General features: G+C 38.8%; 2 protein-coding genes and 1 long non-coding RNA gene across 7 annotated transcripts in view; 1 reads left to right on the forward strand and 2 right to left on the reverse strand.

Annotated features, from left to right (window-relative positions):
• Positions 1–6,393, reverse strand: part of LOC134217697 (protein ECT2) — a 205,612-nt gene extending 199,219 nt beyond the window's left edge. For 2 of the 4 annotated variants that reach the window (XM_062696506.1, XM_062696508.1), the window contains exon 1: positions 5,546–6,393. In XM_062696506.1, coding sequence (XP_062552490.1) covers positions 5,546–5,783 — 238 coding nt within the window. In that variant the 5' untranslated portion in view covers positions 5,784–6,393. The remainder of the gene's footprint in view (positions 1–5,545) is intronic. The other 2 variants (XM_062696507.1, XM_062696509.1) reach the window with 2 other exon arrangements.
• Positions 6,394–8,855: 2,462 nt separating this feature from the next.
• On the forward strand, positions 8,856–12,816 carry LOC134214021 (uncharacterized). Of its 2 annotated transcripts, none has more exons than XR_009979606.1 (3): positions 8,856–9,312; positions 9,542–12,665; positions 12,732–12,816. It is a non-coding gene; the product is annotated as an uncharacterized LOC134214021 (long non-coding RNA). The 2 variants fall into 2 exon arrangements; XR_009979605.1 differs by having other exon boundaries at positions 8,861–9,312; positions 9,542–12,066; positions 12,122–12,770.
• Positions 12,817–18,318: 5,502 nt separating this feature from the next.
• Positions 18,319–20,716, reverse strand: LOC134214022 (transmembrane protein 43 homolog). Its single transcript, XM_062693472.1, has 4 exons — positions 20,484–20,716; positions 20,190–20,413; positions 19,360–19,732; positions 18,319–19,299 (listed from the first exon to the last, which is right to left on the reverse strand). Exons 1-4 carry the CDS (start codon positions 20,577–20,579, stop codon positions 18,865–18,867), a joined length of 1,128 nt encoding a protein of 375 aa, XP_062549456.1. The 5' UTR covers positions 20,580–20,716; the 3' UTR covers positions 18,319–18,864.
• Between the last annotated feature and the right edge of the window lie 6,722 nt (positions 20,717–27,438).

The following is a 27,438-nucleotide window of genomic DNA, read 5'->3' on the forward strand; positions in this document are numbered from 1 at the left end:
TAACGTTTCACAAGTATTAAGACTCGTCTCATTCTACGAAATAACTAACATTAAAATTAAAACATAGATACCTTTCCATTGAATAGATAGATGTCTTATTTGTCATATTGAGAAGCATAACGATTCTCATGGTGGTATTTTTTAAAGGCTCAAGAAAAAATAAGCGATGAAAGGATTTTCCTAAATAATTTACCACCGTCTATAGTCTGTCTCTTTCTGTCCTTCGAAAAATTGTGATTGATGTAGTGCAACATCTCGAAACACCACAAATACTCAATCATCTTTTGTTCCCTCTTAATATAACGCACTGTTTATTAAGTTTATTTCTATATCTTTATTACTTTATTTTTGTGAATTTTGATACAGTGATCAGTTCTTCACTTAATTCGATAAATTGGATGTAGCTTAGAAGTAGATAGACGAAACATATGGAAAACACGCTTGAAAATTAATAGTTTATATTGATGTGTCGTTTCAGGTCCCTTTTATACGCGTTTTTCTCGTAATACTTCAATTAAACGGTGCACAGGTTGAATAATTGATAACGCGACGCCTCTGATAACTTTGTCTTATTAGTGTTTTAGTCATTGTTAGATACAGTATGTATAAAACTACAAAAGAATGGTTGAGTATTGCCTTACAAATCCTATGTCCTTCTTCTATCTATCAATATCTGATTTCTCCTTTTATCAATCTCTTTTTCTCTTTTATAATCTCAACCTCCACTTTTTTCTTCTGTCTCTCTTCTATCTCAGATTTTCAATTTAATATTTTTCTATCCAATAGTACAGTAAACTTCTACCTTGGCTGCTCTAAACCATTTCTGAAACAAAAATAAAAAAAAATAAAATTCTGTTTAATTACTGAATCTAAAATGTTCAATATTATTATTTCATTTGTGATCAATCTATTTTTTTAATCCTACGTTTTTCTTGGCTGATTTCTGGTTTGCTATGACATTACTATTTTGAATTTTTCAACCTGATGTAAATCCTGATAAGTCTAAATAGTTCTCCACTCCCAATTGAAAACATTCTGAAAATTGAATGTCTCTAAAATACAAAGTAGACTTCTCAATTTCAATCTATATTACAACCTATCCTATCCTACCTATGGCCACGCGTTGGCTTCGCTACTTCCAGTTGACGAGAAATTGATAAATTTCCCGACCCCTTGGAGAGTGCTAATGAGCCCTAGCGGATCCTCCATGTAAAGAGCTATACCTGATAAGTATGCCGGGACATACGATCAGGGGCTCAGTCTGCAAAGCAGCCGATCCACTGTGAATCGTTAGAGGCGCACTGAAGTGCTCCAAATGTGATATGATACACAGATGAATATTATCTTCAGTACCGTCAACCCCCGTGACCTTGGCTAGGGAACTATTAACATATTTTTACAACAAAAATTTTAGAAAAAATTGTGTATGTTTAAGTTAATTTAAGTAGATAAAAAATAAAAATTGTTCGTTCTAAATGCCTGCGATGTATGATCTGCTTATAAACTTTGTACTGAGCTAATAATACTCGAAATCAGACATATCGGGACCGATTTGCGATTTGGGTGTAACTTATTGTGTAAACAAACATTATTTTACGAATTCCGCAGAATACAAGCCCTTTTCTCCAAAACTAATTCCCTTAACTGATAAAGGAAAGCTTATTTTTTTGGTCACATTACGTGGTTTCCCAGGAAATGCCTGCCTTAGGAATTCGGCCTCCAATGTTTTTTTTACAAACTAAGTTACGTCCAAATCGCAAATCAGTCCCGATAAGACTGTTTAAATATGGATAAAAACTTTTGCTATATTTTTTGGTTTCCAAAAATGGAGAAGTGCTGTATACATGTTCAATGAAATACTCCACTCTATCTTTGGAAAAAGATACCCCATTTCACATGATTAAAGACGTCTTATCAGACTTATCCCATTCCATTCAAACATTCCTAACATCGTTCGTCAACGGAAAACACATTGATCTGCGATTTCAATACGGGCAAAGAATAACAGATCCTCAGCGCTCCTTCAACGCTCATCTTCTAGTCCGTTTTCGGTTCAGTTTCGTCTGCAGTACATAACTCAAGTCCGCTGTTTGTAAAATTTTACCGGTTCTTCTCGGTTTTGTTGCCACACCAACACAGGTGCATTTTGGCGTTGTCTTCTTCGCATTTGCTTATCCTAACAAACATTTTGGCTTCTCTTGCGCTGCTGACTGACCGATGTCGTCAATGTGACTCAAAATTTGTTTTTTTTTCTAGACTGCCTGCATTAAAGCATGGCATGTGTGCTGTTGTTGATGATGATAATTTCTGACATTGTGCATAATGTGCACAACTGAACTGCGATAGGATACATTAATTTAATAATAATACTTTTCCAATAACCGCATCTATTTTAAATTAGTTTTCAATGCAATTTTTTTTTTGGGCTGCGCCCAATGCGTTTACTTCCTTAATTTGCGAAGCAGTTTTGATTTTGTCTTCATAAAGTTGTTTGTTGTTTACAAACAGTCACGACAGAATCCAAAAATGGTTGCACCAATGACCGTTTTTGATGGCAAAAATTAAGAAGTCATTTAAAATCAATTTTCGTCCGTGGTTCAACGATTACAAGAAGAAAAACTTTGTTATACGAGGAAACCAAAAAATTCCAGAATTAAACGCATTAGGAAAAATGGAATACAGTAATATCACGATTGTATCACCTCCTGATAAAATAGCAGGCCTGGTAGCGGGTCACTTTTTAGTGACTTGGTCACTTTTTTCGGCCTAGTCACTAAAAAGTCTCTTTTTTCGACCTCAAGTCACTAAAGTCACTTTTTCTCGCAAAAAGTCACTATTTTCAACTATTTTGAAACTATTGACCAAGATTTTTTTTATAAAACTTTATGTATCCATCGGATGATACTTTCTTCATGGCAGAAATGAAATTACGGATCTTGGAAAAAATGATCGCTCTGAAACTTCGCCAGCCATTTAACTCGCTGCTCTTATTGGCATTTCATCAGTAGCTAATTGAAGGTGTTTCACGTCACAATTTATAAATTGGTATATACAGTCATGCAAGCAGGTAGCCTGTCGATTTCATTTTTTTTAAACTCAATCTTTATACAGTAGGGGAAGTTGGGGAGACTTGACCTCTTGGAAGACATGCTTCTCCCCTGTTTACCAAGAACTAAAGTAGTATTGTTATACCGCATTTTTATAATAGATCCTCTAGACAAATGATCGTTATGTGACGAGTCATTTTTTTGATTGACAAACTTATTTACTCTTTTATTTTCGTGTTTTTTATTCCTCCTAAAGATGTTTTAGTGCTCACGCAAAGTTTGAACAATTTCTCCCAATAATGACCAAATGCTATCATTTTTTCACAGCACAAATCCATAAATATGCTGAATGTTCTTCATTGATAAAAATGCCAACATTCCACCACACAGAGATGTCCTACACAGTTGGCAAAAAATCTGCTCTTTCATTTTTCACAATTTTTAACAATCAAATAAAATTCATTCAGTGAGTGCAAGTAATAGATGGGTATTTGAGTTTTCGAAATGTCAATTCAATCTAACAAAATGGTGCTTACCAAATACACGCGGGCTAGTATTATTTTAACAGATCAAAGTGACATTTATTAACGTAACGTATATTAACCTTTATGTCAACCCCTGTAAAATCTTAAAACTTAATTTTCTTAAATTTCCACCGATAGAATATTTTGATCGCATGATTCCTGGATTTCCTGGAAGGGGATGATTAGTACTAAAACCCTATGAAAACAGATAGGAGGCTCATCTTAGCTTCATAACATTGTCATTCCTGGTATGTGTGCGGTAGTCATCTATATAAAAAATTGTCTAAAAAATTCAAGAAAATATAATTTGTTCTCATTTTATTGTAACTGGGTTCGCTCTAAAAAAAATTTATTGAGAAGTTATCATAGACAGGAGATCAAGTCTCCCCAATTTTGAAGATTGCATGCGCTATCGCTATCGTAGAATTCTTTGCATCTTTCTAAAGTAGGTGTTCAGCTAATCCAATGATCGTTATTTTCACTCAATCTCAAGAGAAGAGAATGCTCATTCACGCAGATTTTCGCCGAGAAATCATTTTCGGGAAAGAAAAACAGGTGTTATGAGTGATAACCATATTTTGCTCACTTCCAGCGGCGTAAAAATTTGATTTGCTTGCAAGACTACTCATTGTTTTGAGTAGTCCTGCTTTTGACTGATATTGAGTAAAATTTCCGTGGGGTGAAAAGAGAGGGCAATACAATTTTACTTAGTCACTGAGTAGATAAAGATTAGCGTGGTGAGTGAAAGATGTTTTCCGCCACAAATTACGGAAAAAAAATTTCTCCTTCGACCCAAAAACGCTTGATTTCGTCTCATCGAACCTGCAACTGAAATTGGAAGTCACTATTTGATCACTTTTTCTGCAACTGGAAGTCACTATTTGGTCCCTTTTTTCGTCAGCTTTGGTCACTAAAGTCACTATTTTGAGTGGCTTCGGTCGCTACCAGCCCTGAAATAGGGAATGTGACAAAATCAATTTTTTTTTATTTTCATTTTTTTAATGCAATATGCGTAAATGGTATTCGTTATTTCTAGTCGAAAAGGCTTACAAAATCCTTGAAAGGTACTCAGAAAATTCACAATAAACCACGGACGGTGAAAGTTATTTCATGGAAATCATTGTTGTTTGCGGTATTATTTTTAAAAAAATGAGCGGCTATATTTTTCATTTTTTTTTGTGCTTGAAAACGCGTAAAAATGTGATTAAATCGGGGGTAGACAAAATCAGGTCAGCATTGCATTCACAATATAAAGAAAAAAAAGTTTTGCTGAAGTAACTTTCTTTCGCAATCAGTTATTTTTAGTGAAAATTAGTTTTTTGTTTCGCTTTTTCTCTTAGGACATTTTAAATGTTGTAATTTAGGTTCGTTATAATTTTTGATTATGCCCTCTTTCATATTTTTAGTAAGTTTACCTCATTCAGAAATTCTTCTAATTTTTTTGCAGGTTTTTCACCGTCAGCACTGGCTGGCTTCATTTAGGTTTAGTTTGGTTGACTTATTTTAATTTGTTGCCTATAGCATTGCTTATATCTGACAAACGATTTGATCCTGTTTATATTATTTTTATTTTATTAAATCTAAATCAGATCTTAGCTATAACGCTTCGAGGATTTACAATTCGAAGCGGCAATTAACGAAATAAAAAAGCACGCAAAAATAATGCGTTGATTGTTAATTCGATAAATTTTAAGTTGTTTGCACAGTAGGTATTTATGCTAAATAACTTTTGTTAATTCCTTCATGGATCAATGAGAAGACTGATTTAAAAAAAAAATTATGTTAAAAATTAGCTATTATGTGTATGATGTTTACGAATAAGGTATTATTTTATAAAAATCATCAGAATTCTCAAGTACCAGTAGGTTATTTAAAGTAATTATATCTGAGAGTTAATTATGGGTTTGGGTCGACGATCGTTAGACAGATGAGTCAACCGACAAGGTCGCAACGTCTGCGATGAATAGAACTCACCTTCGCATTTACTCTTATCACATGTTGATTGATCCATCATGTTGGCCGTCGTTAAATCCCGGTTTTCGATTGAATGTAACGGCAGTTCCGCCTTAACCAAGGGCGTTGTTTTAGTCTTCAAAACGTCGGGGTTTGCCTTCTGTTCGATTGACCAGCACTTCTGATCCACTCGCCGGTCCAGAACGCGGTGCTGCTGCTGGTTATCAAGCTTCTTGTTTGTGTTCACTAATTCTTTCATAATATAATTCACTATTGATTTAAATTTCGGACCGTGAAACTTTAATCAACGAATCTATCAAAACACATTCCTGAGATTCAAATATGACCAATGTGACCGCTCGTCCCGGTTTTTCTGCTTATGAAACCAACACATCCACCTTAACGAGCCTTACTGTAAACACAGGAAAAGCAAACCGAGGTTAGGACCCTTATTTCAGCTTATCCTTTTGCTGAAACTCTTCACTTTGGTCCTTCTTCGTGCCCACACACAATATCCTGGACAGGCAGCAAGATTTCAATATCCCTCCGCACTGATCAACAAGAGCTTACCGAGCAGGTAACGAACTTTTCTCTTCCTTCAGCAACGTATGATTCGTTCCGCGAAACTTTCCCAACGCAATCCAACAAATCGCACGCAGTTTAACGTTCGCCCTTTTATCGCGCCCAGCCCCGTGAGTTAATTAACCGATATTCACGAATCGCACTCAGATTATTGCCTTCACAGCTAGCCATATTTAATAACAGAAAACACTCGGCAATAATTTTAATTTTTGCTACATCTGCGCGAACGGCGAGGACGACTTCACGACCGAACGTTACAATTCGAATGGATGAATGAAGCAAAACTGCACCGCGCTGCGTGACTAGCCACTTGCGTCAGAAAGGGAAAGCATGAGGGACATGAGAAAATTTGAAAATCCGCTGTCAAGAAAAGCTTTTTGTGGCGAGAATGTGTGCGTGACATCGTCGCGCGGTTCGTTTTGCATGACAGTTTTTCGCATCGCGGGGTAGAGTGCGTTCAATGCTTTTAATTCGTTTGCGCATCAACCTGCACGGAGAACAATACGCGAGGAGAAGTGGATGAACGCTGTCATCAGAGGAAAAGTATATAGAGCTTGCTGACGTTTGATCATCTTTCTCTTTTAAGCGCATAAGAAGGATGGGATTTGTTTTCATCGGGAAACGTTTCCCGATGAAAACAAAACCTATCCTTCCAATGCGCTTGAAAGAGAAAGATGATTAAACGTCAGCAACCCTTATATAGAATCACTGAAATTTAACACGGCAAGGTATGGCCAACGGAATTTAAAATAATTTTCAAAATTACAACCAGAGATTTGTTGAAATGTGATTTATTAGGCGGGATTAGAAATTCAATAAACATTAAAAGTAGTACCATCTCCAGAATGATTTCAAGAAAAAACTTTATTGCCATTAACATTCAAATTTATATATGTATAATGTAGATAATCGAATTTCTAACCTCATGTCATAAACTATTTGTAAATAAATATCATTTTGAAATTGAACTTTATTGCCATTAACATTCAAATTTATATATGTATAATGTAGATAATCGAATTTCTAACCTCATGCCATAAACTATTTGTGAATAAATATCATTTTGAAATTTTAAAAAATATTTTGAGAGCTGCATTCCATACCTCGCTGTGAATTTTTTTTTCATGATTCTACTTTTTCTTTTGATGACAGAATTCATTCTTCTCCTAGCGTATGGAGAACCAAAACAAAATAGATTAGAATTTATAGCCACCCTTTAACCAGAGACCGGCGGAGTGAAAAACTGTCGAAATGGCAACGTATGAAAATGCATGAAATCGTGCAAATAATACTGGCATCACTTGAACTTTTTGCTTGCTTCTTATAGATGCAAAAAGTAAACAAGTCGAATTGGAACCGCTTTTGACGGTTCGATTGGAAACAAAATGGCGTCTTCGCCGATCTCTTATTGTAGTATTTCTAATAAAAATGTACTATTTCTCGGATACTTATTCAAAAGGACGTATGTGATTTTGTAAACAAAGATTTAAACATCGATTTGTCTAATCTTATAGCACTTCCACGCAAATCATCACCGCAGACAGGTAGAGGAAGCCTTCGGCTACCTATTGGCGGTGTTGGTTTGCGTATGAGTGCCATCAGATTGGACAAATCGACGTTTGAATCTTTGTTTACAAAATCACATACGTCCTTTTTAATAAGTACCCGAGATTTGTTCAATAGTGTAAACAATTGAATGACCATGTTTCTTGATGGTTGCACAGATTGTATCAACACTGAGGATACAATACATCAACATATTACACTAATGTAACAATACAATTGTTTTTGAAACGTTTTCGTACATAAGAATCATACATTGATAACTTTTGAAATGTTTCCTAACATTACATATAAACTTTGAGAATAGGTCGTATGTGCAAAAGAGAGATTCTCTTTGATCACGCCCTCTTTCGCTAATATATCGGCTAGTTTTGCATGTTTTGCTACATTTCCACTTCAGCATGATAGACAAAGCTATTGTCTTTGGTTATCTGCCAAAAAAAAAATCGAAGTGTAGTTTTGTAATAATCGAAAGAGAATAGATCCAAAGAGAAACTCTCTTTTCCACATACGACCTATTTTTTCTAGAAATATACATATTTTCCCTTTCAATTGCATAGTTGACCAGTAAAGCTGTCACAACTGAGAAATAAAAAATCGTATTGTTTTACTATACAAATACAATACATTCCATTGTATTTTGAACAGTTTTGTTTGGATATTTCAACAATATATTAAACATACACTCTATTGTGTGACGAACAAAATGTATGGAAAAATCTCAGCTTTTGTATAGTTACGATACATAACAACCCTTACATTCTATTGCGAAAACTTCATTTACATTTGAATAAATGGTTCATAACAATGCATTCTAATGTATTTCTATGGTTTCATTTACAATATAATCTATTGCCAATTTAGTGCTATTAATAGTAGTGTTACAATACATTGTATTGTTATTCGAATGTATTTTTTATTTGGGACTTCGACGAAAAACATCTTGAGATGAGAAATAAACTTAATTTTACGTTGTTTGTTTCTTATTTTGAGCAGATGTTTTTAATCGTGTAAAAGCACCCTGCAAATGTCGATTTTAAAATGAACTTTTGTAGTCCCATCATTGTACAGCATTGAACTAACCCGTCAATCGCATCGCAGCTTACTTTCGAAAAGCTTTCCGACAAAAGCTCATTCTAGGGTAAGGATCACAATAATTGAATAGACCTTTCCCGTCCGACCAAACACCTATGTTTTGTATTTTTCCCTAAAACATCCTTGAGTTTAGATAACATTGCGCATAAAATAGGGTGTTTTTATGAAACGGTTATTTTCATACAATTTTTTGAAAAAAATAACATCGTCTGTTTTATGAGGTGAATATTCCTACCAGACGATGGTGATCCTATGAGATTCAGCATATTTGGCAACACTTGACAGCGGTGAGAACATCGTTCAACTATTTTTTCTGGCATCTCTGTATCATGTTTATTTACATTTGAAATGTCATAAATATTGAGTGCACTTGGAGTGCACGATGTGAAAATAAATTTCATTCCGGAAAGTTATTTTGTTTTCTTGTTTCGTCAACAACGACATTTACTAGACATTCACTGATACGGAGCGTCTGATTGGAGATGTCGGATCAAATCCGGTCAACATATAGGTAGCATAGGCAACATATTTTTGGTGCCCCTCCATCGGTAAGTACATATTGAAAGCAGTTTTCTTCCCACTACCCACTGGTAAGCAATACTATCACGACGTACATAACATTGTTGTTCTCATCCTACGAACGATTCTTGTAGCTGTCGTCAGTTTTTCATTACATCATCAGCCACGGCAGAATTTTTCTTGTTTGTTTGTCATTCTTTTTTGTAAAATGTGTTTGGTGAAATTTGTGAAAATCTAATAACCGTTTCGTTACAACAGTTTTGCTGAAATGGGATCGAAGCGGAAAGCTAGAGCTCGGCTTCGCTACCACCACAAGCCGAATTGACCGATCGGTTGACCGACAAAAGCGCAAGGAGCATAACGCCAACACCATCCAGTGGAAGCAGCAAACGACCGCTTCGTAAACGAATGCCTTTTTGGAAAAGTTGCGATGGGACCGCCGCGGAAAATTCCAAATCATAAGCAGACGAAGACTGCAGCTCAAGAATGTAATGAAGGTGTTACTGATCTCCGATACGACTCCGAATAAATCTGACCACAGCACTCAATCGTGGGTCATCTGAGCGACCCGCACGTAATTTTCTGGTTGGCGTTTGATCGCTTTTCGCAGCTTTTCATAGCACCATTGTACCACCACCGCTACTACCACCCAGATCAGTCAATCACACCATGTACAATACTATGTAGCACTTGTCGCTTAAATTAAACATAGTGTGGAACCAAGGGGTGGGACGCTAAGCACAATGTTCCAAGCACACATTTTAAAAATTTTACTCATAAGTGTGGCACCGCGTGGCACACACTGTGGCACACTTTTGACATTTGAATGATCAGAATAAAAAATACTGGCAACATTGCTAAATTTTTGTTTTGACTTATGAAACGTGTGTAGCGTGACGTTACCAGACGTGATATGAGGACAATATTTACATGCTTTCGACCGCGTTAAAATAATAGTACGTTCAGATTATGAGCTATATCACTTGATATAGCAAATCTTGTCATGAGATGCCATATGCAGTATTTCCAGTGAAAACTAGATGTACAAACACTGATGTCAAGATGCTCTATATCAAGTGATATAGCTCATAATCTGAACGTACTATAAGAGTGAATTCACACGGGGGCAATGTTTATTTATTCACATGGGACATGGGAACAAAATAATTAAAGGGAAGGAAGTAAAAAGATAGTGTAGATATTTGCCTTTGTGTTTCAATGCTTGAGGAGACTGTTCGAAAATCACAAGAAAATCGTTTTTTCAAAAGTGCTGTGCTTTTGTTCAACAAACAATAGATAACATACAATTCTCGCTTAACAATTGATTAGGGCCTACAATGAAAAGTAAACAAATTCAATTTTAACACCCTTCGATAGCATCCTCTAATAGCTACTAATAGTATAAAAATGTTCCGCATCTTCAATTAAATTACTTAGAAAAAACTAATTTTTAATTGGGCCTACAACGTGTTATTTTCAAAATATGTGTAGGTCCACCCTAAAAAACGGCCAAGCCACTCGTTTTTTCTGTCTGGGATAAGCCTTCTCCAACTTCGGGCCGATAACGAGGTTTTTTTCCGAACCGTCATCGGCCCGACCTCGGAGAGAGAAAATTTCCCCTCCCGAAAAGCCTTATCCCGTGTTTACTTTCAAAAAATGCCATAAACAAAGGGTCTATGAATGACAAGCAAATGCAGAATGACTTATCAAGAAGGCCTATTCCGGAGAAAAAAATGAAAATAGACTTAAACTCTTATTTTAACGATTTCGACACATTTTTGCATGTTTTCGATACAATTAAGGTTATGGATGGATAAATAGTGCTGATTATGTGCTTTTAGGAGTTTTTGCTGCTTAAAATATCATAAACCTGGGAAATAGGAATAGAAATTGTGATGCATTTTTTTCGAACGGCATTTTCTCAGTGTTTACGTTTTGGCTGTAGGCCCTTTTCAAATGTTACGCGAGAATTGTCGTATTGGAGAAGCTCGAAATGATACCTCCAATTGGGGAATAACGTAACGCTAAAAATGGCAGTTTTCAATCCCCTCCCCCTGTGACACTTTTTGCATGAATCAACTGAAAATTTTGTATGGACCGTCACACTTCAGGCAATCCAGTCCTCCCAACAAGCGTCACGTAATTTATGGATGTTCCTGTGCCCTTTGAGCCTATATTTTTGCCAAATCTGCCAAATCATTAAGATAAAATAAACACTGATACCGATGCTAATTAACGGGAGTTTTGGTAATTTCTTTTATTGGGTAGCAGTGGTACACCATATTTTCTGTCAAATTGTTACCGTTGCGTACTATTGCGTGCAAAGCGTAAGGAAATACCACAAGAATGATCGCTGTTTCCGTTCCAATCCGGCATCTGATATCTGTTGGTTGGGTTGGGACACTTTGAAATCTCATCGTTAAGCCAACTTGGTCGCAAGACTGTTTTAATGATTTTGATTTTTTCCCCATCACGGCAAGCAGTTCACCGAAAACAATTTGTCGGAAAGACCCCATAAAAAGTTTGACAGCTCCAAAATTTCACCATCACTCGACGAAATCGGGTGCCTTCCAAATCGACCTATTTTTGCACCGACGACGTCGATTGTCGTAGGCTACATAATTTCGTCGCCAGATTTATTCAACGATTAAGTCGCAAGCAATCGGTTGCCTATTTCATCGGTTAAATAATCGATTGATTGTTTATTTGGTGCTTATTTTGATCATCTGATTAATGAACAGGCGCAATCGGATCCCTGTGTTCACAAACATTGAATAAACAAAGTAAGTAAATAATATTTATTTATTGAAATATTGACCTTATTTGTGAGATTTTCAGATCGAGACACATTACGGAACATCCAGGAAGACCGGGATTTCAAGATAAGTGATAAAATTTCATCGATTTTAACACATGAATGAATGTTATCCAGAAGACATGAAATGTTTTTAATACAATCTTTTAGAATTTATATTTTTATCGCAACAAGTTCAGTTGTCTTTTTTTTCAAGTTCTGCAGGATAGGTTATTTTATTTCATAGCATAACATACTGATTTTTTTTTTAAATCCTCATTCAGATTGCTATCAGAAATCCAGGTGAGTGATCCTTGATTTCAATCTAGGATACAAATCACAAAAGCATGAGGATTACTACTCCTGGCCACGCCCATCTTCGCGGTAACTTGGAAGGGGAAGGAAGTGTTGATGTAGTACTTACTTAGTGAGAGCTTCCCGACTCAGCGACCCCGCATAAGTACCACGGAGTTGGATATTGGGGAAGGTTTTCGTTGGGTCCATGATTTGCCTGTAGCTGATAATGTGACCATGGTAGATCTTACAAACCACGCAAACGTGTCTACCCAGCATTACGGGGAAGGACAGGTCATTTTATTTCATCATTAGTAAGTAAATAAGACATTTTCCAAAATTATAATATTTCCATTCCAGGTTAAAGTAATGTTGGTTTGTTTTGTGTGCTGACTTGTATCGAAATAGGTGCTTTCTTTGGCATGTGTGTTTTCTGTAGAAGAAAGGCTATTTTCAGGTAAACTGTTGATTATTATTATAGAGCCTAATCATTTTTACTATACCGTTCATTCATCATTTTTAGAAGTTAGAGAACGATGGTAACATAGAGAAGGTTGACCTACATAATACCGAATACCCGATATTGAAACCGCTACTCGTTGGATGCAAAAAAAAAAATGGTTAAAGCACCTAGTAACCCTACTAATGTATGTCTTTCTTGTACTATGTTAAATCAAATTTCTATTAAATTAACTTTAAACTATTTTCAGTTATCGACCGATAACCTTCTGGACCAAACAGGTCAGCACCAGAATGAGTCCGTTTCGTCCGAGGTTTCATCTTGCGATCTGGACAGAATCGAAAAACTATCAGCCATGCCACCCGTTTAACTACATCAACTAAACCTTCGATTTTGTTTGTTTTTATTATGTTCTATACCGACCAATCCACAGATTTAGTCTGATCTGCTCTTTGGTAAAATTTAATAAACAGATTAAATACTATATTTCGTCTAATTCCATCATTTTCCTCTGCGATCAATCTATTGATTTAGTCTGATCTGTTCCATGATGAAATGTAATAAACCAATGAAACACCCTATTTCATCTGATATCATTATTTTCTACACCGATCTAACTACAGATTTAGTCTGGCCTGCTCTCTGATGAAATTCAATGAGCCGTTTAAACACTCTATTTCACCTGATTTCATTATTTTATCTTCCGATTAATCTTGAGATTTAGTCTGATCTGCTCTATGATGAAATTTAATAAACCGATTAATCACTCTATTTCGTTTAATTTCGTCACATATTATTTACAACGAAATCGATCTTTTGTTTATTCGATTTAGTCGATAATAGTCTATCGATTTCGTTTGGCGTCGCGTCGGCGAGCTCCCCTGTAAAAGTCCCATAAGGCTCGGTGAAACAATCTATAAATTCGTCGGGAACAAAATCGGTCGACCCTACCGACGTGAACCGATTTAATCTGAGGGAAAATCGGGAGGATTTTTTATGGGGGAGTTGTATCGTGGATGACAGGCGTCTCCCTCTCTTGATTTTTACAGTCGCTAGTGTTGCCAGATATTTCTGACTGTCAATATGACAATGTGCCATACTTAAGGTGAGGCACAATTTATGGCACACTGTGGCACCAAGAATTACAAGAAGTGTGGTGAACACAAATTAAATTGTGCTCAGCGTCCCACCCCCTGTGTGGAACATATGTGGCTACCATGCTTAGTACTAATTGCACTTTTCTTTCCCTTTCGAAAAACAACCCCCACCATATGTAAATTTCAACGGAATATTATTGGAAATTATGGAAAGACACATAATCAGTGCAGTTAGATTGCCAAGTAATCTCGCAGGTTAAATTAAATGGTTTTTATTTTTTTGTTTTCTTTACTTGAACTTTTTGAAATCTAACACTTCATCTTCATTTGTGTCCAACATTCCTTTTGTTTCAGGTTCAAAGTAAGATAATGAACCTTGGCGATAGTGTTGTTTTGTGTATGCAGCGAAATTATCTTTGAAATAATAATCAAACCTGGAATCATCAGTGTTGTGCTTCATTAACAATCCACTTAGGATTTCAGTAGAAGAGTTTACATTAGCAAATGGCTAAGTCTTCTAAATCTCGCCTAAATAAATCATAGTTGTTGATATATTTGCAATTGTAGTGATTCTTGTATTTAAGCTCTATAAATACCATTTTTTTCACGAATTATTTATCAAACATGGATTCTTTTATACACTGACACGCTTTGCACTTTCGGTTCCTGATTTAGTATTACCACGTGTCACTCTAATTACCAAAAGCCTTCGAATGAGTTTAAATTGGTATCATTTGTTTATATACGCTCAATAGAAATTATTTGTGTTTGAAAAAAATAGAGAAATGCATTCAATGTCGGAAAATTTTCACTTGCCCCACTCGTGGTAAAAAACAGGCAGTCACAAAATATTTTTTTCAAAATTTTTGATGTTCATATCAAAATTTTTGTGGCTGGAATTCAAAACTACAAAGAAAACCAACTTATCAATGCACTAATTTGAATGTGTCATGAAAACCAACATAAAAAATATTCGTATTTATTGACACGCAAAACAACTTGTGCAAAAGATAAACATGGCAGCTTAATAAAATTTTACTCTCGCATGTTGTAATGGTTCATTATTTCATATTTCACTTATTCAACACAATGATTTGAATGGCCTTGTATGATTGTGAAATGAAATTAAATAATTCTGTGCTTCATTAGTGAAATATTTGCGTTTTTTTCACTTACCCCATTTGCCCACTTACCCCACTGTACCTTATGTAAAACAAAAGCACAGAGATGGCGAATTCATTTTAATTCAAACATTCTCGACTCCCTGGACACAGTATCCGTTTTCACAGGTTTTCACGATTCCACTATTTGATAGTTTATCGCAAAGCAGATTCTACCCTACTTGAACCAATTGCTTTGCTCGCCTCAATCCAGGGTGGCCAGACCTAACGATTGTACTGATGGCATTCATAAGGGGCTGTACACATATTACGTAAGCACTTATGGGGGGAGGGGGGGTTGGTCAATATCTTACGCTCCATATAAATAAAAATTCATTTGCATGAAAAAAATCTTACATGGGGGGAGGGGGGGTCGAAAAACCCAAAAAAATTGCTTACGTAATAAGTGTACGACCCCTAAGAACTTTTCCGCATACATCGCATACTATCAGGGCAATATCGGAGGACATACCCAAACCATACTGTATTAAATTGACAATTGGTGCTTTATTAAAAACGATAGCCTGTTAGTACAAGACTTTTGGATCAGGTCACCACCAGTATTATCGGATATTTTGAAATAGTTATGTTCTTAGGATCGTTGATGTTGTGATGCTGAACCACGGTTAAAAAATCGGTGTCCACGGTCGCAATCACCAGTCCATTTGAGAATTCTTGTAGAACAGATGTATTGTTGAGCTACACCGCAATTCACAATGTTGTCCACCACAATTTAATTTGATGTATGTACCACGACCCCACTAAAACAATGCCTTGCCAAGTACATATATCTATATCCGAGTTGACGGTAGCGAATCCGGAAATAGAACATCCTACCAGGTACAAGCTAAGCCATGAAAACGCCGATCTGGTGTTTATGAAGATAAACTTCCACATGTGAAGGTTCTGTACAAATTCAGCTATATATGTTGTGCTCCGGCGAACTTATTCCAAACAGCCGTTATCAATGATCAGCTTGCAGCTATTTAAGCTCAGTTCAACAGGAAATGCAGTCATTTATATTGTCGGTGTAGCACCAACTTAGAATTCGGAAGTCGGGACTTCCGAACCGAACTTTCTTCCGAAGTTTTATCTGTCAAACTAGTTGATGCGTTGTTTAGCGCATCTTTAGGCGAATCAAGCGCACTACTTCCGAAGTTGGGAAAGTTGCCTGTATCTGGAGAAAAATCCAACTTCGGTATAAAAAGCAGTATAAATTTGTTCCGGATAGACAATACAAGGTGGCCTCGTAAGCTTTAATGACGTATGCATATTAACTTTAAAAGGATTCACTTTCCTCGTTCAGCGGAATCGTAGACTTCAAATTAAACTGTTGATTTCCCGTACTGGGGTTCCACACACTGAGGGAATAATCCAAGCTGGTATTTAGTGATCAGTTTATTCTAATTCGGTGCCAGCAGCTTCAATAGATCACTGTCGTTCGCTCTCCAGGAGGAAATGATAACTCCGGTTCGTACATCGAGGACGGTTACGTGCTCGGAGCTGAGTCTTACGGCTATCCACACTCCAGAAGGTAAAATAGCAATGGTTTTTACCGAACCAATCAGGGCACTGAAAATACGCCTTTCGTTGCAGTAGCCAGTAAATTAGTAGTAGTAAATTAGTATGTGCTTTAACATCTTTTCAAAAGTACTCACCTTATCGATTCCATGAAGGCCAAAGAATGCACGGATTTCCGGTGATTCGTGTAGTTAACCGTAGGCTTTGTCGAAGAAGGAAGCAAAGTTGCAACACCGGAAAACGGGATGTGTTCCCTTGTCATTTCTCTACCGATTCATATTGTGATCACGTAGACTTGACTAGTTTCCGAGCCAGGACCGATCGAGCGAAGAACCCTCATAAATAATAAATTTGGCTGACTGGCAGACGAATAATCGGATGGATGACTGAATGGAGAACGAAATCCTGAAGATGGTCCATCAAATTACTGTCATTCAGGTACGGAATTACTTTTGACAAGCTGCAGGGAACTAATTAAGCATCCTTCTAGAGTTTGGATGATTTTCATGCGACAGAATCCGATCAGTTCACTGGTATGCGGGCCGATATAGATGAACACTCGATAACGATAATATTAACTATAAAATCCAAATATCTTGTATTTAGTATTTTTTTTCGCGAGAAGCGGTTGTTTTTTTCCACATGAAAAAAGCAAAACAAAAACAAATGAAATTTCACCACATAAAATGACAGGATGGAAAAGGGTAGACTTGGGTTCAATGGGTTTTGTGGAGAATAAAATGATAGAGGAAACAGGAGTGAAAAACTAAAAAAAAAAGTTTTGATTGTTTTTCAATAGTTCCAGGCGTATAAAAATACAGGTTTCTTGGGAAAAGTGTCTCAGAAAAATGAAAAGAACCATTTGAGCAAATAATATTTTTTCACGGGAAAGGTCTATTATCACAACTAGATCTGAACTGAAAAGAATAATTAATTATAAAACGTTAGAAACCTCCACACGAATGGCCAAGCTATATACATGATAATCATGATAATAGTACAAAATCGTCTATTGATTCATCTGTATTGCTTAAAAAGGGCTGTCCATATTACCGAAATGGAGGGGCGGAGATGGCAAATGTCTATGGTTCAAACAAAATTGTCTCGCTGGGGAGGGGGAATCTAAAACGATCAGAGTGCCCTCGTATAGTAAAGAGCTTGCTGACGTTCATGTTCCATCTATTTCAAGCACATGGGGAAAAAAGGATTTGTTTTCATCGGGAAATGCTTCGGAAGCGTTTCCCGATGAAAACAAAACCTATCCTTTGCACCTGCAAGAAAAAGATTAATAAACGTCAGCAAGTCTCTTAGGCCGATGGCATACTCATGCGTGTGCGTGCGCGAACGCGTCCAAGACAAAAGAATTTCTCTTGCTGATATTCTGCTTTACGAGTGCTTGGACACGTTCCGCATCGCTCGACGCGTCACTATGTCATCGCCCTTATAAGGGCAGCCCATAATAAACTATAGTTTGATAAAGTGGTTCTTAATATGAAATGTCATAATTTATTATTTCTAAAGTAAAAGTAGACTGATTATAAGCATTCATGATTCACCTATAATATTTCTGTGTTTATTGAAATCTTTTCCAAGCACGTTGAGCATTTCTCGTTCACAACAGCAAACTTCAATTTGCGTTTCGTTCTTTCAAAAACAAAAATATGGATAAAGAAGAATATTGTTTGTGATATAAATAGCCACATTACACATTTAAAACAGGAGTATTTATTTATTTAGACTAACTTCAAGACTAGATATAAAAGATGAGAATATTTTGAGAAACCCTTAAACACACTCAAGGCAGAGCTCAACTGCCGTTCCAAGCATAGTTTAGAGCTGTCCATGTCCCACTGAACTGATCATTGAAACAAGCAAATATTACGGAATAAATCCAATTTTGACAACTAGATTGCTGAAAAATTCTAGTCATGGAAATTGAAGGAGAAATAACTTGCTTGGAAAAATTCATCACCAGTCAGCATAGTGGGAATGTCGTAAAAACTATGCTTAGCATGACAGTCAACAAGAACCAGGGAAAAAGACGGCTCTGGCAGGTTTTGTTCTATTATTGTCAGGGGGGGTTTTGTCGACCAAATTTTATGAAATTTGTCCACAATATTCTTTGATATGCAAATAATGTTTAGGCCATATTTGAGCATAATCAGTCATAAAAAACCCACCTGACAATAATAGAACAAAACCTGCCAAAACCGTCATTCCCTTATGTAAAACAAATTATTGTCAAAAGCTTATGTTTAGTCGATGCGTTGATAATTATTGAATATTCCGCGAGCACAGTATAGGAAAGGTGACACAGCCGCAAAAAATATGCCGCTTCCAAGCACGGGCCGATAAACAATCCACGCAACTGAAGTAACCACTAACGCTAAAGAAAATGCCAAAGTGATGTTGGTGGAAACCGGAAAAGTTGGGTCCGGCACGAACTGCCGCAGAACACGGCTTTGCGCAGTAATATACTGCAGAACCGATGCCGAACACGTGGCCGAAAGAAACAGCATGATCCAACCAATAAGACGCCAACCCCAGGCAGTCATCCGCTTCGCATGTTGTTCCATTTTTAACGTCTCGGAGAGGGAAAGCTCTCCCGAATAGATTAGTAAAAGTTTCCTGCCATGCAACGACTCGTAGGGAACAATTTTTCCATTTTCTAGTTTTCCGATGATTGTGTACTGAAATTAAACACATGTTAAAATAACATTTCATATGAATAATTAGTTCCCTGTTTATACCGTTGAACCTTCTAGGCCTGCGTAGTAAAACTGTATCCTTATGTCGCCAATCAATGGCTTCCAAATATTATCACAGTGGTAATATAGGCCCGAGTGTAGCTTCACCGCAGGATCTTCCGGTCTGGTATCCGACGTAACTTCGATGAATTTTGTAAACCGGTCTTTCAAAGCCTCCCCGAGTTCATATTGACCGATGTGTACTCGCTCCGAAACGTACAGTTTGGTGTCCATTGGAAACGCTGTTGGATTGTGATGACCCGTCCGGATGTAGAAACTTCGCGAATCGACCAAATCATCACGCCAGTCCATGGTATAGTAGTAGGTGCGGTCTTCTGTTTGGACTGAGACTACTGTTTCACCGTAGTTGTTTTCCCTGGAATATTAAAACGTATGGTAACGAACGGTAGCTAATTATATATGAGAGATTATTCTGGGGTTTTCATTCTCTCCTCTTCCATATTAAGTTCTCCAGGCAGAATTACGAACACTAATGTCTCCGTATAGGATTTATAAAATAAAAGTGGTAATCCAGTTGCAGCAGCTCTTTCTCAAGAGGAGTACAGTGGAGTCACGCACAATTCTATTTATTTGTAGAAGTCAATTTCATCCACACAAATTATTTTGGTTTTGTTTGTATGGAAAATAAAAGTCATAACATTCATATATTTTTAGAAGGCGTAGCAATAGGAAAGAAAATTGTAGCTATTTGTAAATATTTATACTACGATCTCATTATAACATGGTATAAATTTCGTTACGTAAAGTGATAAATTTAACATCCAACGTAAAAAAATACATTTTATATGTATTATTAAGTAATAGATACTTACACATACTCCTCTATCCATTGGTACATTTGCACACGCCTTTTCAGCTTAACAGCCTGCACTTGAATGTTGTAATCTGGTTCGGTTAATGGTTCTCCAGTTACAATCGGGCCGATCAGATGAACCAACTTGCCCTCGTAAGCTTTATCATAAGGTCGTTCTCCGCTAATTGTTATGGTATCATCAAGAGCTGCTTCCAGTGAGAGCGAAATACTGATCGCACGTTCCTTAAAAGAACAGTAAATTAATAATGATTTTATTATTGCTTGTTTTCAAACAAAGAAATGTTAAGGTCACCTCGTTCCAGAATAAAACACAAATACCGGCTGTCAGCAAAACCGAACCGATCACTGTCTTCATCCAGCATGATTTTATAGTTTCCACAAAGTTCATGATTGAACTGTACTTTGGATTGCGTTTTCTCCACAAAATTCACAGATTTTCATTGAAATTTTTTATTTTAATGCAAAAGAACTGCGAACAGATTGGCATTGTTTTGACAGTTTGCACTCCTCGTAGTCGTAGCAGCTGATTTCGATTTTCGAAGGTCATCACACAGCTGATCGGAGACTGACAGCATATTTGGATTCGAATTTTGATTTGCTGTTATTAAAAGCTCATGCGGTGAATGCTTTCAAATGTAAAGCTTTCTTCCAGCATACACACTAAATATGATTGGGGCACTTTTTAAAAATGTACCCAAATAAAAAATTGCAATAGAAATATGTACACGTAAAAAAATTTAATGTTATATATTATTAAGATTTCTAATACTTTTTTGCCAAAGCAGGCGCCCAATGAAAACTTATACATCGCATTAGTCAAAAGATATTTTAGTTACTAGATAAAGATTGTCGCTGTCGTCGCTGTCCGGAACATCTTTTGCTGGCGAGGATAGGGGAGCTAAATGTCAAAGAAGGAAAATCCATACGATTTGACTGGTGTGTACCACACATGTTTCGGACAGCAGAACAAAGGGAACAGTAGCGACAATCTTTATCTAGTAACTAAAATATCTTTTCATTAGTCACATACATTCCAAAACTTATACTTTTCATTTACTTATGAATGTTATTAGCTTTTTGATATAGGATTATTCATTAGGTGGCATAATGAAGAGTATAAGTAATTTCGAATGGTTTTTGCCCTAACATATAAGGTTATTTTTTTACGTGTATAAGCAATATATAAAATACTAGCTTTATGTACCCGGCCTTGCTCGGAATTCCCAGTTTGGTTTGCAGTTTTCTTTTACAATAGGAAAATGATAAAACCAATTGATCAACAGGGTAATTGTGTTTACTTATTCATACTTTATCATTTGATTAAAAGAAGGATTTTGGAAACATTGACTGATTTTAAAGAAGGGATCGTGGGTTTGAAAAGCCTTATTCCGGGCAAACGTCTTTTTTTTAAAGAAGGAAGAACATCCATCGATGCCATATTCCGGGCAAACGCATATTTTTAAAGAAGGGATCACACCCACCATTGCCTTATTCCGGGCAAATGCCTACTTTTAAAGAAGCAATCACATCCACCATTCAGAAGGAAACACATTAATCATTGCTTTTCACTGGGCATACCATTATTCCGATGAAGGGTAACAATTATTATTGTTTTATACCCAGCAAATGCTTGCTTTCTATGCAAGATTTTTCTGATGCTGTTCTTAATTATCCCAAATGTCCTTCATGTCGAATGACCTTAGGCCAAATAGTATTATGTTAATGGCCTGCTTCATTCAGGGATATGTCATTTTCGGAAGTATCATTTTTGGGAAATATCATTTTCGTTAAAGTCATTTTTGGGGAAATGTTATTACCGGGAAAATGTTATTGTCGAGGATTTGCTATTTTAAAGGAATTCGGGCAATTTATTTTCGGAGCATTGTGCAATGTCAAAGAACCTCGGATGTAGTAAATAAGAGGGATTTTAAATTAAGTCGTTTTCTAAACAATTCCAAACCCCAATATCCCCCCCGTCCAAAAGTCGCTTCCAGGCTCTCTATAATAGTTTCTTTTGAGTAGAGACGTGTTTACGTGTTTGAGTTGAATTGACCCATACGATAAAAAGGTATACTAAACTGTTCGTTCAATTAATATCCAATCTCTCTCATTCAGCTATGACACCTCTACCCAATCTGATACAGTCTTCCTTAGACAGATAATATGGGCTCCAAATTTGGTGGACATCGATAAATGGGTTCAGAAGTCATGCTGAATTGATTGATAATTAAACAATACCCCCCTCCCCTTTTAAAATGACTTACCCATATCCACTAAAATCGCTTCCTTAGGATAGACAATATTTGATACAAATTTGGTTCAAATCGGTCATGAGCCTCAAGATTTACATTGAGTTGATCGATTGCTAAACAATAATCCCCCCATATCCTCCATCCTTTGTAAAGAACATTCCTAAACTCCTATCGTCGTCTCCTTATGATAACGAATTTGTGTTCCGAATTCTTTTGAAATCGACCAAGGGGTTCAGAAGTTACACTGAGTTGATCAATAAGTAAGCAATACCCTTCCTACCAACATCCTCCCTCTCTTTTCCAAAGAGCATCACTAACCCTCCTATCTGTTGGATTCTTCCGACGGGACAGGTTATTCGGCGGACAGAAATAGAACCAGGGACTTAGGGAAACTTCGGATTTACACCGGGACACGTCCGTATACGTGTTGTATCGAGCAAAGACTGTCGCTTTTATTGAAAGTTAAATTTACACATACATTACATTTGGTTGTATCTTGCACTCACGAAAGTGAGCATATGAATCAGTACAGTGGCGGCCGATGAAACATCGCTCCCACCAACACTCCTCCTCGATTTTTACATTCTTAGCTGACACTGTACACTAATTTTCCGATTGCATGAAATGCGAACACATACACTTCCAATCACAAATGCATAAACTTCTACGCCAGCGTAACAGCTTCAGATAAGTAATTCAATAACAATAACTCGTTGTGTATCATCGCTCGTTGCTCCAAAACAGACATCCTCCTTAAGACCATTCACGTCCAAGCATCGCAGGGTTGTTAATGGCGTTGATTACCATAGAGACTTCGTAAACCGCTCTTTGCTTTCACCGTCTTTTCCGTCTTCAACTCATACAGGTTGTCATTGAGTTCACCTACAGCCACTACCATCCCTGTTGGTCCGATAATGTTACACCTTGATGCTCCAAACTGTACTCGAAAACCTTTTTGGGTTAATCTTCGAACGGAGAGTAATCCACTGTACAGCCCTGGTACGTACATCACCTCCTTCACCATGATTTCGTGTAGTTTCCCATCATTTCCGATACATTTTAGAAACCCGGATCCGACTCCAGCGGACTTCGAACGAGAACCATCAGCCAGTATCACATCAACTTTCATACTTTCGTCCAGTTCTTTAAAAAATCGTCGATCGTTGGTCATATGAGTAGAGCACCCACTGTCAACAAACCATCTACTGGAACATCGGCCACTTCCTACCGTGAAACAAATCGGATTATCCACCTCCGCAGCTTGCTTTGCATTAGCGACACCTCCACTACCGTCATTTCCACCTTGCTGCTTCTTGAACAATCGGCAATTCCTTTTAAAATGACCCGGCTTTCTACAGTAGTAACAGATTTTCTCCTCCTGTCGCTTTGTGTCCGATCTTAAAGCCTTCTCGCCGCAATCGTCAGAAATTCCCCGTCGTTCCGTCCGTCGTTGCCATTCGTCCATCAGTTTTTGCTTGACTAGCTCAATTGTCAAATCTGCATCTGGCCGGCTCTCCAAGGCCGTCACCAAGCCATCATACGAATCCGGAAGACTCCGCAAAACCAATGCTATCTTCAGCGGCATTTCCACTTCCTGACCTGCGCACAGCAACCGATCAAACAGCTCCTCCAGTTCAAAAATATGTTTCTCCATGTCCCGTCCTTCTGTCATGTTTAGGCTGCAAATTCGCTTTAGCAGCGACACTCGTGACGTCATACTTTTCTTCTCATGGTAATTCTTGAGCTTTATCCATGCATCACGAGCCGTAGTGACGTCCTTCACCAAGTTCATTTGGTTGTCCGACAGAAAGAGCACAATGGTTGCCAGTGCTTTTTGATTTCCCTTCTTCCATGCCGAGGTAACCGGCTCCGGTTTTTGTTCGTCCACTGCAAACCACAAATCATCACGCATTAACAGCATCTGTAGTCGCACCTTCCAGGTCGAAAAATTGCTGTTATCCAGCAGGGGAATCACAACTTTATCACTCATTTTGTGTATACTATTCTTCACTACAGAATTTAGTAAACAAAACTGCGAACTCGCCTCGAACCCACAGTGAGGAACAAAAATCTTCCTCTCACTTTGTTCGGAATACTATTGTCTCACTTCTCACTCAAGCCGCAAAGTTCAATGTTTACGTTTTCTTCTCTTCTTCGGTAACACTATCCGGCAGTCTTTTCACTTGCAATCTCATCCGCTCTCAAACTCAAAGCAAACGGGTATCAGCACAAACAAAATGCTTCAGTTTTCAGCTTTCCAGACAGCTAACTCTTCCGTACACACACTGAGTGACACAATAGTGCGACGAACGGGCAACAAACAGCCAGATACAAACACGCCGTACACGAAATTATATTTCCTCCACCAAATGTCCACAACTTTGTTCCCGCGGAGTAAACGATTAACTACACTCGCGAAACTGGTTCCATAACCTGTTGGATTCTTCCGACGGGACAGGTTATTCGGCGGACAGAAATAGAACCAGGAGGACTTAGGGAAACTTCGGATTTACACCGGGACACGTCCGTATACGTGTTGTATCGAGCAAAGACTGTCGCTTTTATTAAAAGTTAAATTTACACATACATTACATTTGGTTGTATCTTGCACTCACGAAAGTGAGCATATGAATCAGTACAGTGGCGGCCGATGAAACATCGCTCCTACCAACACTATCGTCGTCTCTCAAAGATAAAGAATATGTGTTCCAAATTTGGTTGAAATCAGCCAAGGGGTTCAGAATTTACACTGAATTTACACGTCTACAGTCGACTTACCCTTTCGGAAGCCAAACTGGTTACTCGATAGACCATCCGCACCGTCCGTGCGTATCAACAACCTGTTGAGGATGATCTTCTCGAGCACCTTCCCCGCCGTATCAAGCAGGCATATTGGTCTATATGCCGACGGATCCCCCGGTGGTTTTCCCGCCTTTGGCAATAGGACCAAGCTCTGCCTTTTTCATGCTTCAGGGAAGACTCCCTCGTCCAGGCATCTCTGCATGACGGATCTGCACATCTCGGGAGCCTCAGCATTGGCCGCTTTGATGGCCAGGTTCAGAATACCATCCGGTCATGGCGCCTTACCTACACTAAGGGACTGTGCAATCCTCGCAAGTTCCCCCACGGTTATTCTTCCCTCGTCGGCCACCCTGGCCCCTGGCAGCTCCACAAAGTGAGGCCAGGTACTTGGATCATGACGTGGGAAGAGCCCTGCGATGATCCTCTCCAGCATCTCTGAAGACCGCTCTGTAGGGGCTATCGGCCCACGCGTCTTGGCCATTACGACCCTATAGGCACCACCCCATGGATTCGAGCAAGCTTTTTTGCTTGATCTAATCTCAGTCTTTACAGCGGCTTTAGCAGCCACGAACGCCACCCATCGTTCAACACGCTCCTCTTCTGTGCGTGCTCGCTGCATCCGCCTCCGTGCCTGTATGCAGGCGCGGCGCAGGTTCGCAATTGCTTGAGTCCACCAGTAAGCCGGTAGCCTCCCATTCCTAGGCTGGACTTTCCTAGGCATGGTAGCATCGCATGCACGCGAGAATACTGTTACCAGCTGCTCACCGCTCAGAACGAGAGTATTGAGCTCGCGGCGTAGCGCTTCCTTAAACACCTCGTCGTTGAAGTACGATGTCTTCCACATACGAGGGCTAGGCCTCGCCCCTTCTTCCGTCTGCTGAATGCTGGTCGTATAGATACTGTAGCGAATCGCCAGGTGGTCGCTGTGAGTGTAGCCATCATCTACCCTCCAGTTCGAACTACTCGTTTTGCCAGGGCTCCAAAACGTAACGTCGATAATCGATTCGGCCCCGTTCGAGCTGTAGGTACTTTTGGTACCGACATTGGCCAAGTTCACATCCAACATGGCCAGTGATTCCAGCAGGATCTGCCCCCGTTGATTTGCGAAACGGCTTCCCCATTCCACGGCCCAAGCGTTGAAGTCCCTCGCTATCACCACTGGCCTACGCCCCATCAAGTTAGCCGTCAAACAATCCAGCATATGACCGAACTGCTCGATCGACCATCGAGGAGGCGCATAGCAGCTGCAGAAGAAGACCCCGTTGACTTTGGCAATGACGAAGCCCTCGTGTTGGACTGGGTATTTCCCCGTTGTCCATATCGCCGCCATTTTAGACCCATCGGTGACCCAATTACCGTTCCTGGCAGGTACCCGGTAAGGATCCGCTATGATGGCGATATCCGTCCCCCATTCAGCAACTGTCTGACACAGCAGTTGCTGGGCTGCATCACAATGGTTCAGGTTTAGCTGCGTTACCTGCACCGTGATTTTGCAGCACGCTTAAACGCCGGACACTTCGAACCCCCCATGGGGTGCTTGCTGTTCACAGCTTTGCTGGAACAAATCAAGCAATTGGGAGGGTTCGTGCAGCATTGTGCCTTATGTCCCTCCAATCCGCAGCGTTGGCAGAGCTTGCTTCTGTAAGGGCCCATTGCTTATGCCCCGGTTCCAGGCACTTGAAGCAAACTTCGAGTTGCTCGTATATGCTAACAGGGCACACCACCCATCTCACCTTGACGCTCCCTAACTTGACTACCTTGGAGGCGTCTGCTGGAGGTAGCCGAACCAATGCTACCTGCGTCCCTGCCAGACCTTTCCGTAGCCAAACGCTGCGGTGGGCGTCTCCACTTCACACTGTCACCGCAGTGCCGTGACGAGCTCTTCGACTTCAGTGATCTCGTCCAAGTCTTTAACCCTTAGATTCACCTCCGTCGTGAGTGCCCTCACTTGACCGTCTCGCCTAGGACTTCCTCCGCCAATTTCTTGTAGGCGGCGCCCTTTTGTGAGACGCCCCGCTTCAGCTCGAGAATCATCTCGCCCGTCCGGGTACGTCTTATTCGACGTACGTCGGCGCCGAGTTCACCGAGCTTGACGTCACTCCTCATCACCTTCAAGACATCCGAGTACTTAGCCTCATCCGTCTTGGTGACTAGAGCATCGCCCCTGGAGCGATTGGCGCCTACCCTAGACTT

This window comes from Armigeres subalbatus, chromosome 2 (genome assembly GCF_024139115.2).
Source record: "Armigeres subalbatus isolate Guangzhou_Male chromosome 2, GZ_Asu_2, whole genome shotgun sequence".
NCBI lineage: Eukaryota > Metazoa > Arthropoda > Insecta > Diptera > Culicidae > Armigeres > Armigeres subalbatus.

Bases quoted from the DNA above. Each gene is read 5' to 3' on its own strand.
- LOC134214022 (XM_062693472.1), bottom strand. From the start codon at position 20,579: ATGAACTTTGTGGAAACTATAAAATCATGCTGGATGAAGACAGTGATC. The intron at 20,414-20,483 runs GTGACCTTAACA...TGTTCTTTTAAG, and splicing joins GTGTTTTATTCTGGAACGAG to GAACGTGCGATCAGTATTTC. The intron at 19,300-19,359 runs GTATAAACAGGG...GTTTAATTTCAG, and splicing joins CAGGCCTAGAAGGTTCAACG to TACACAATCATCGGAAAACT.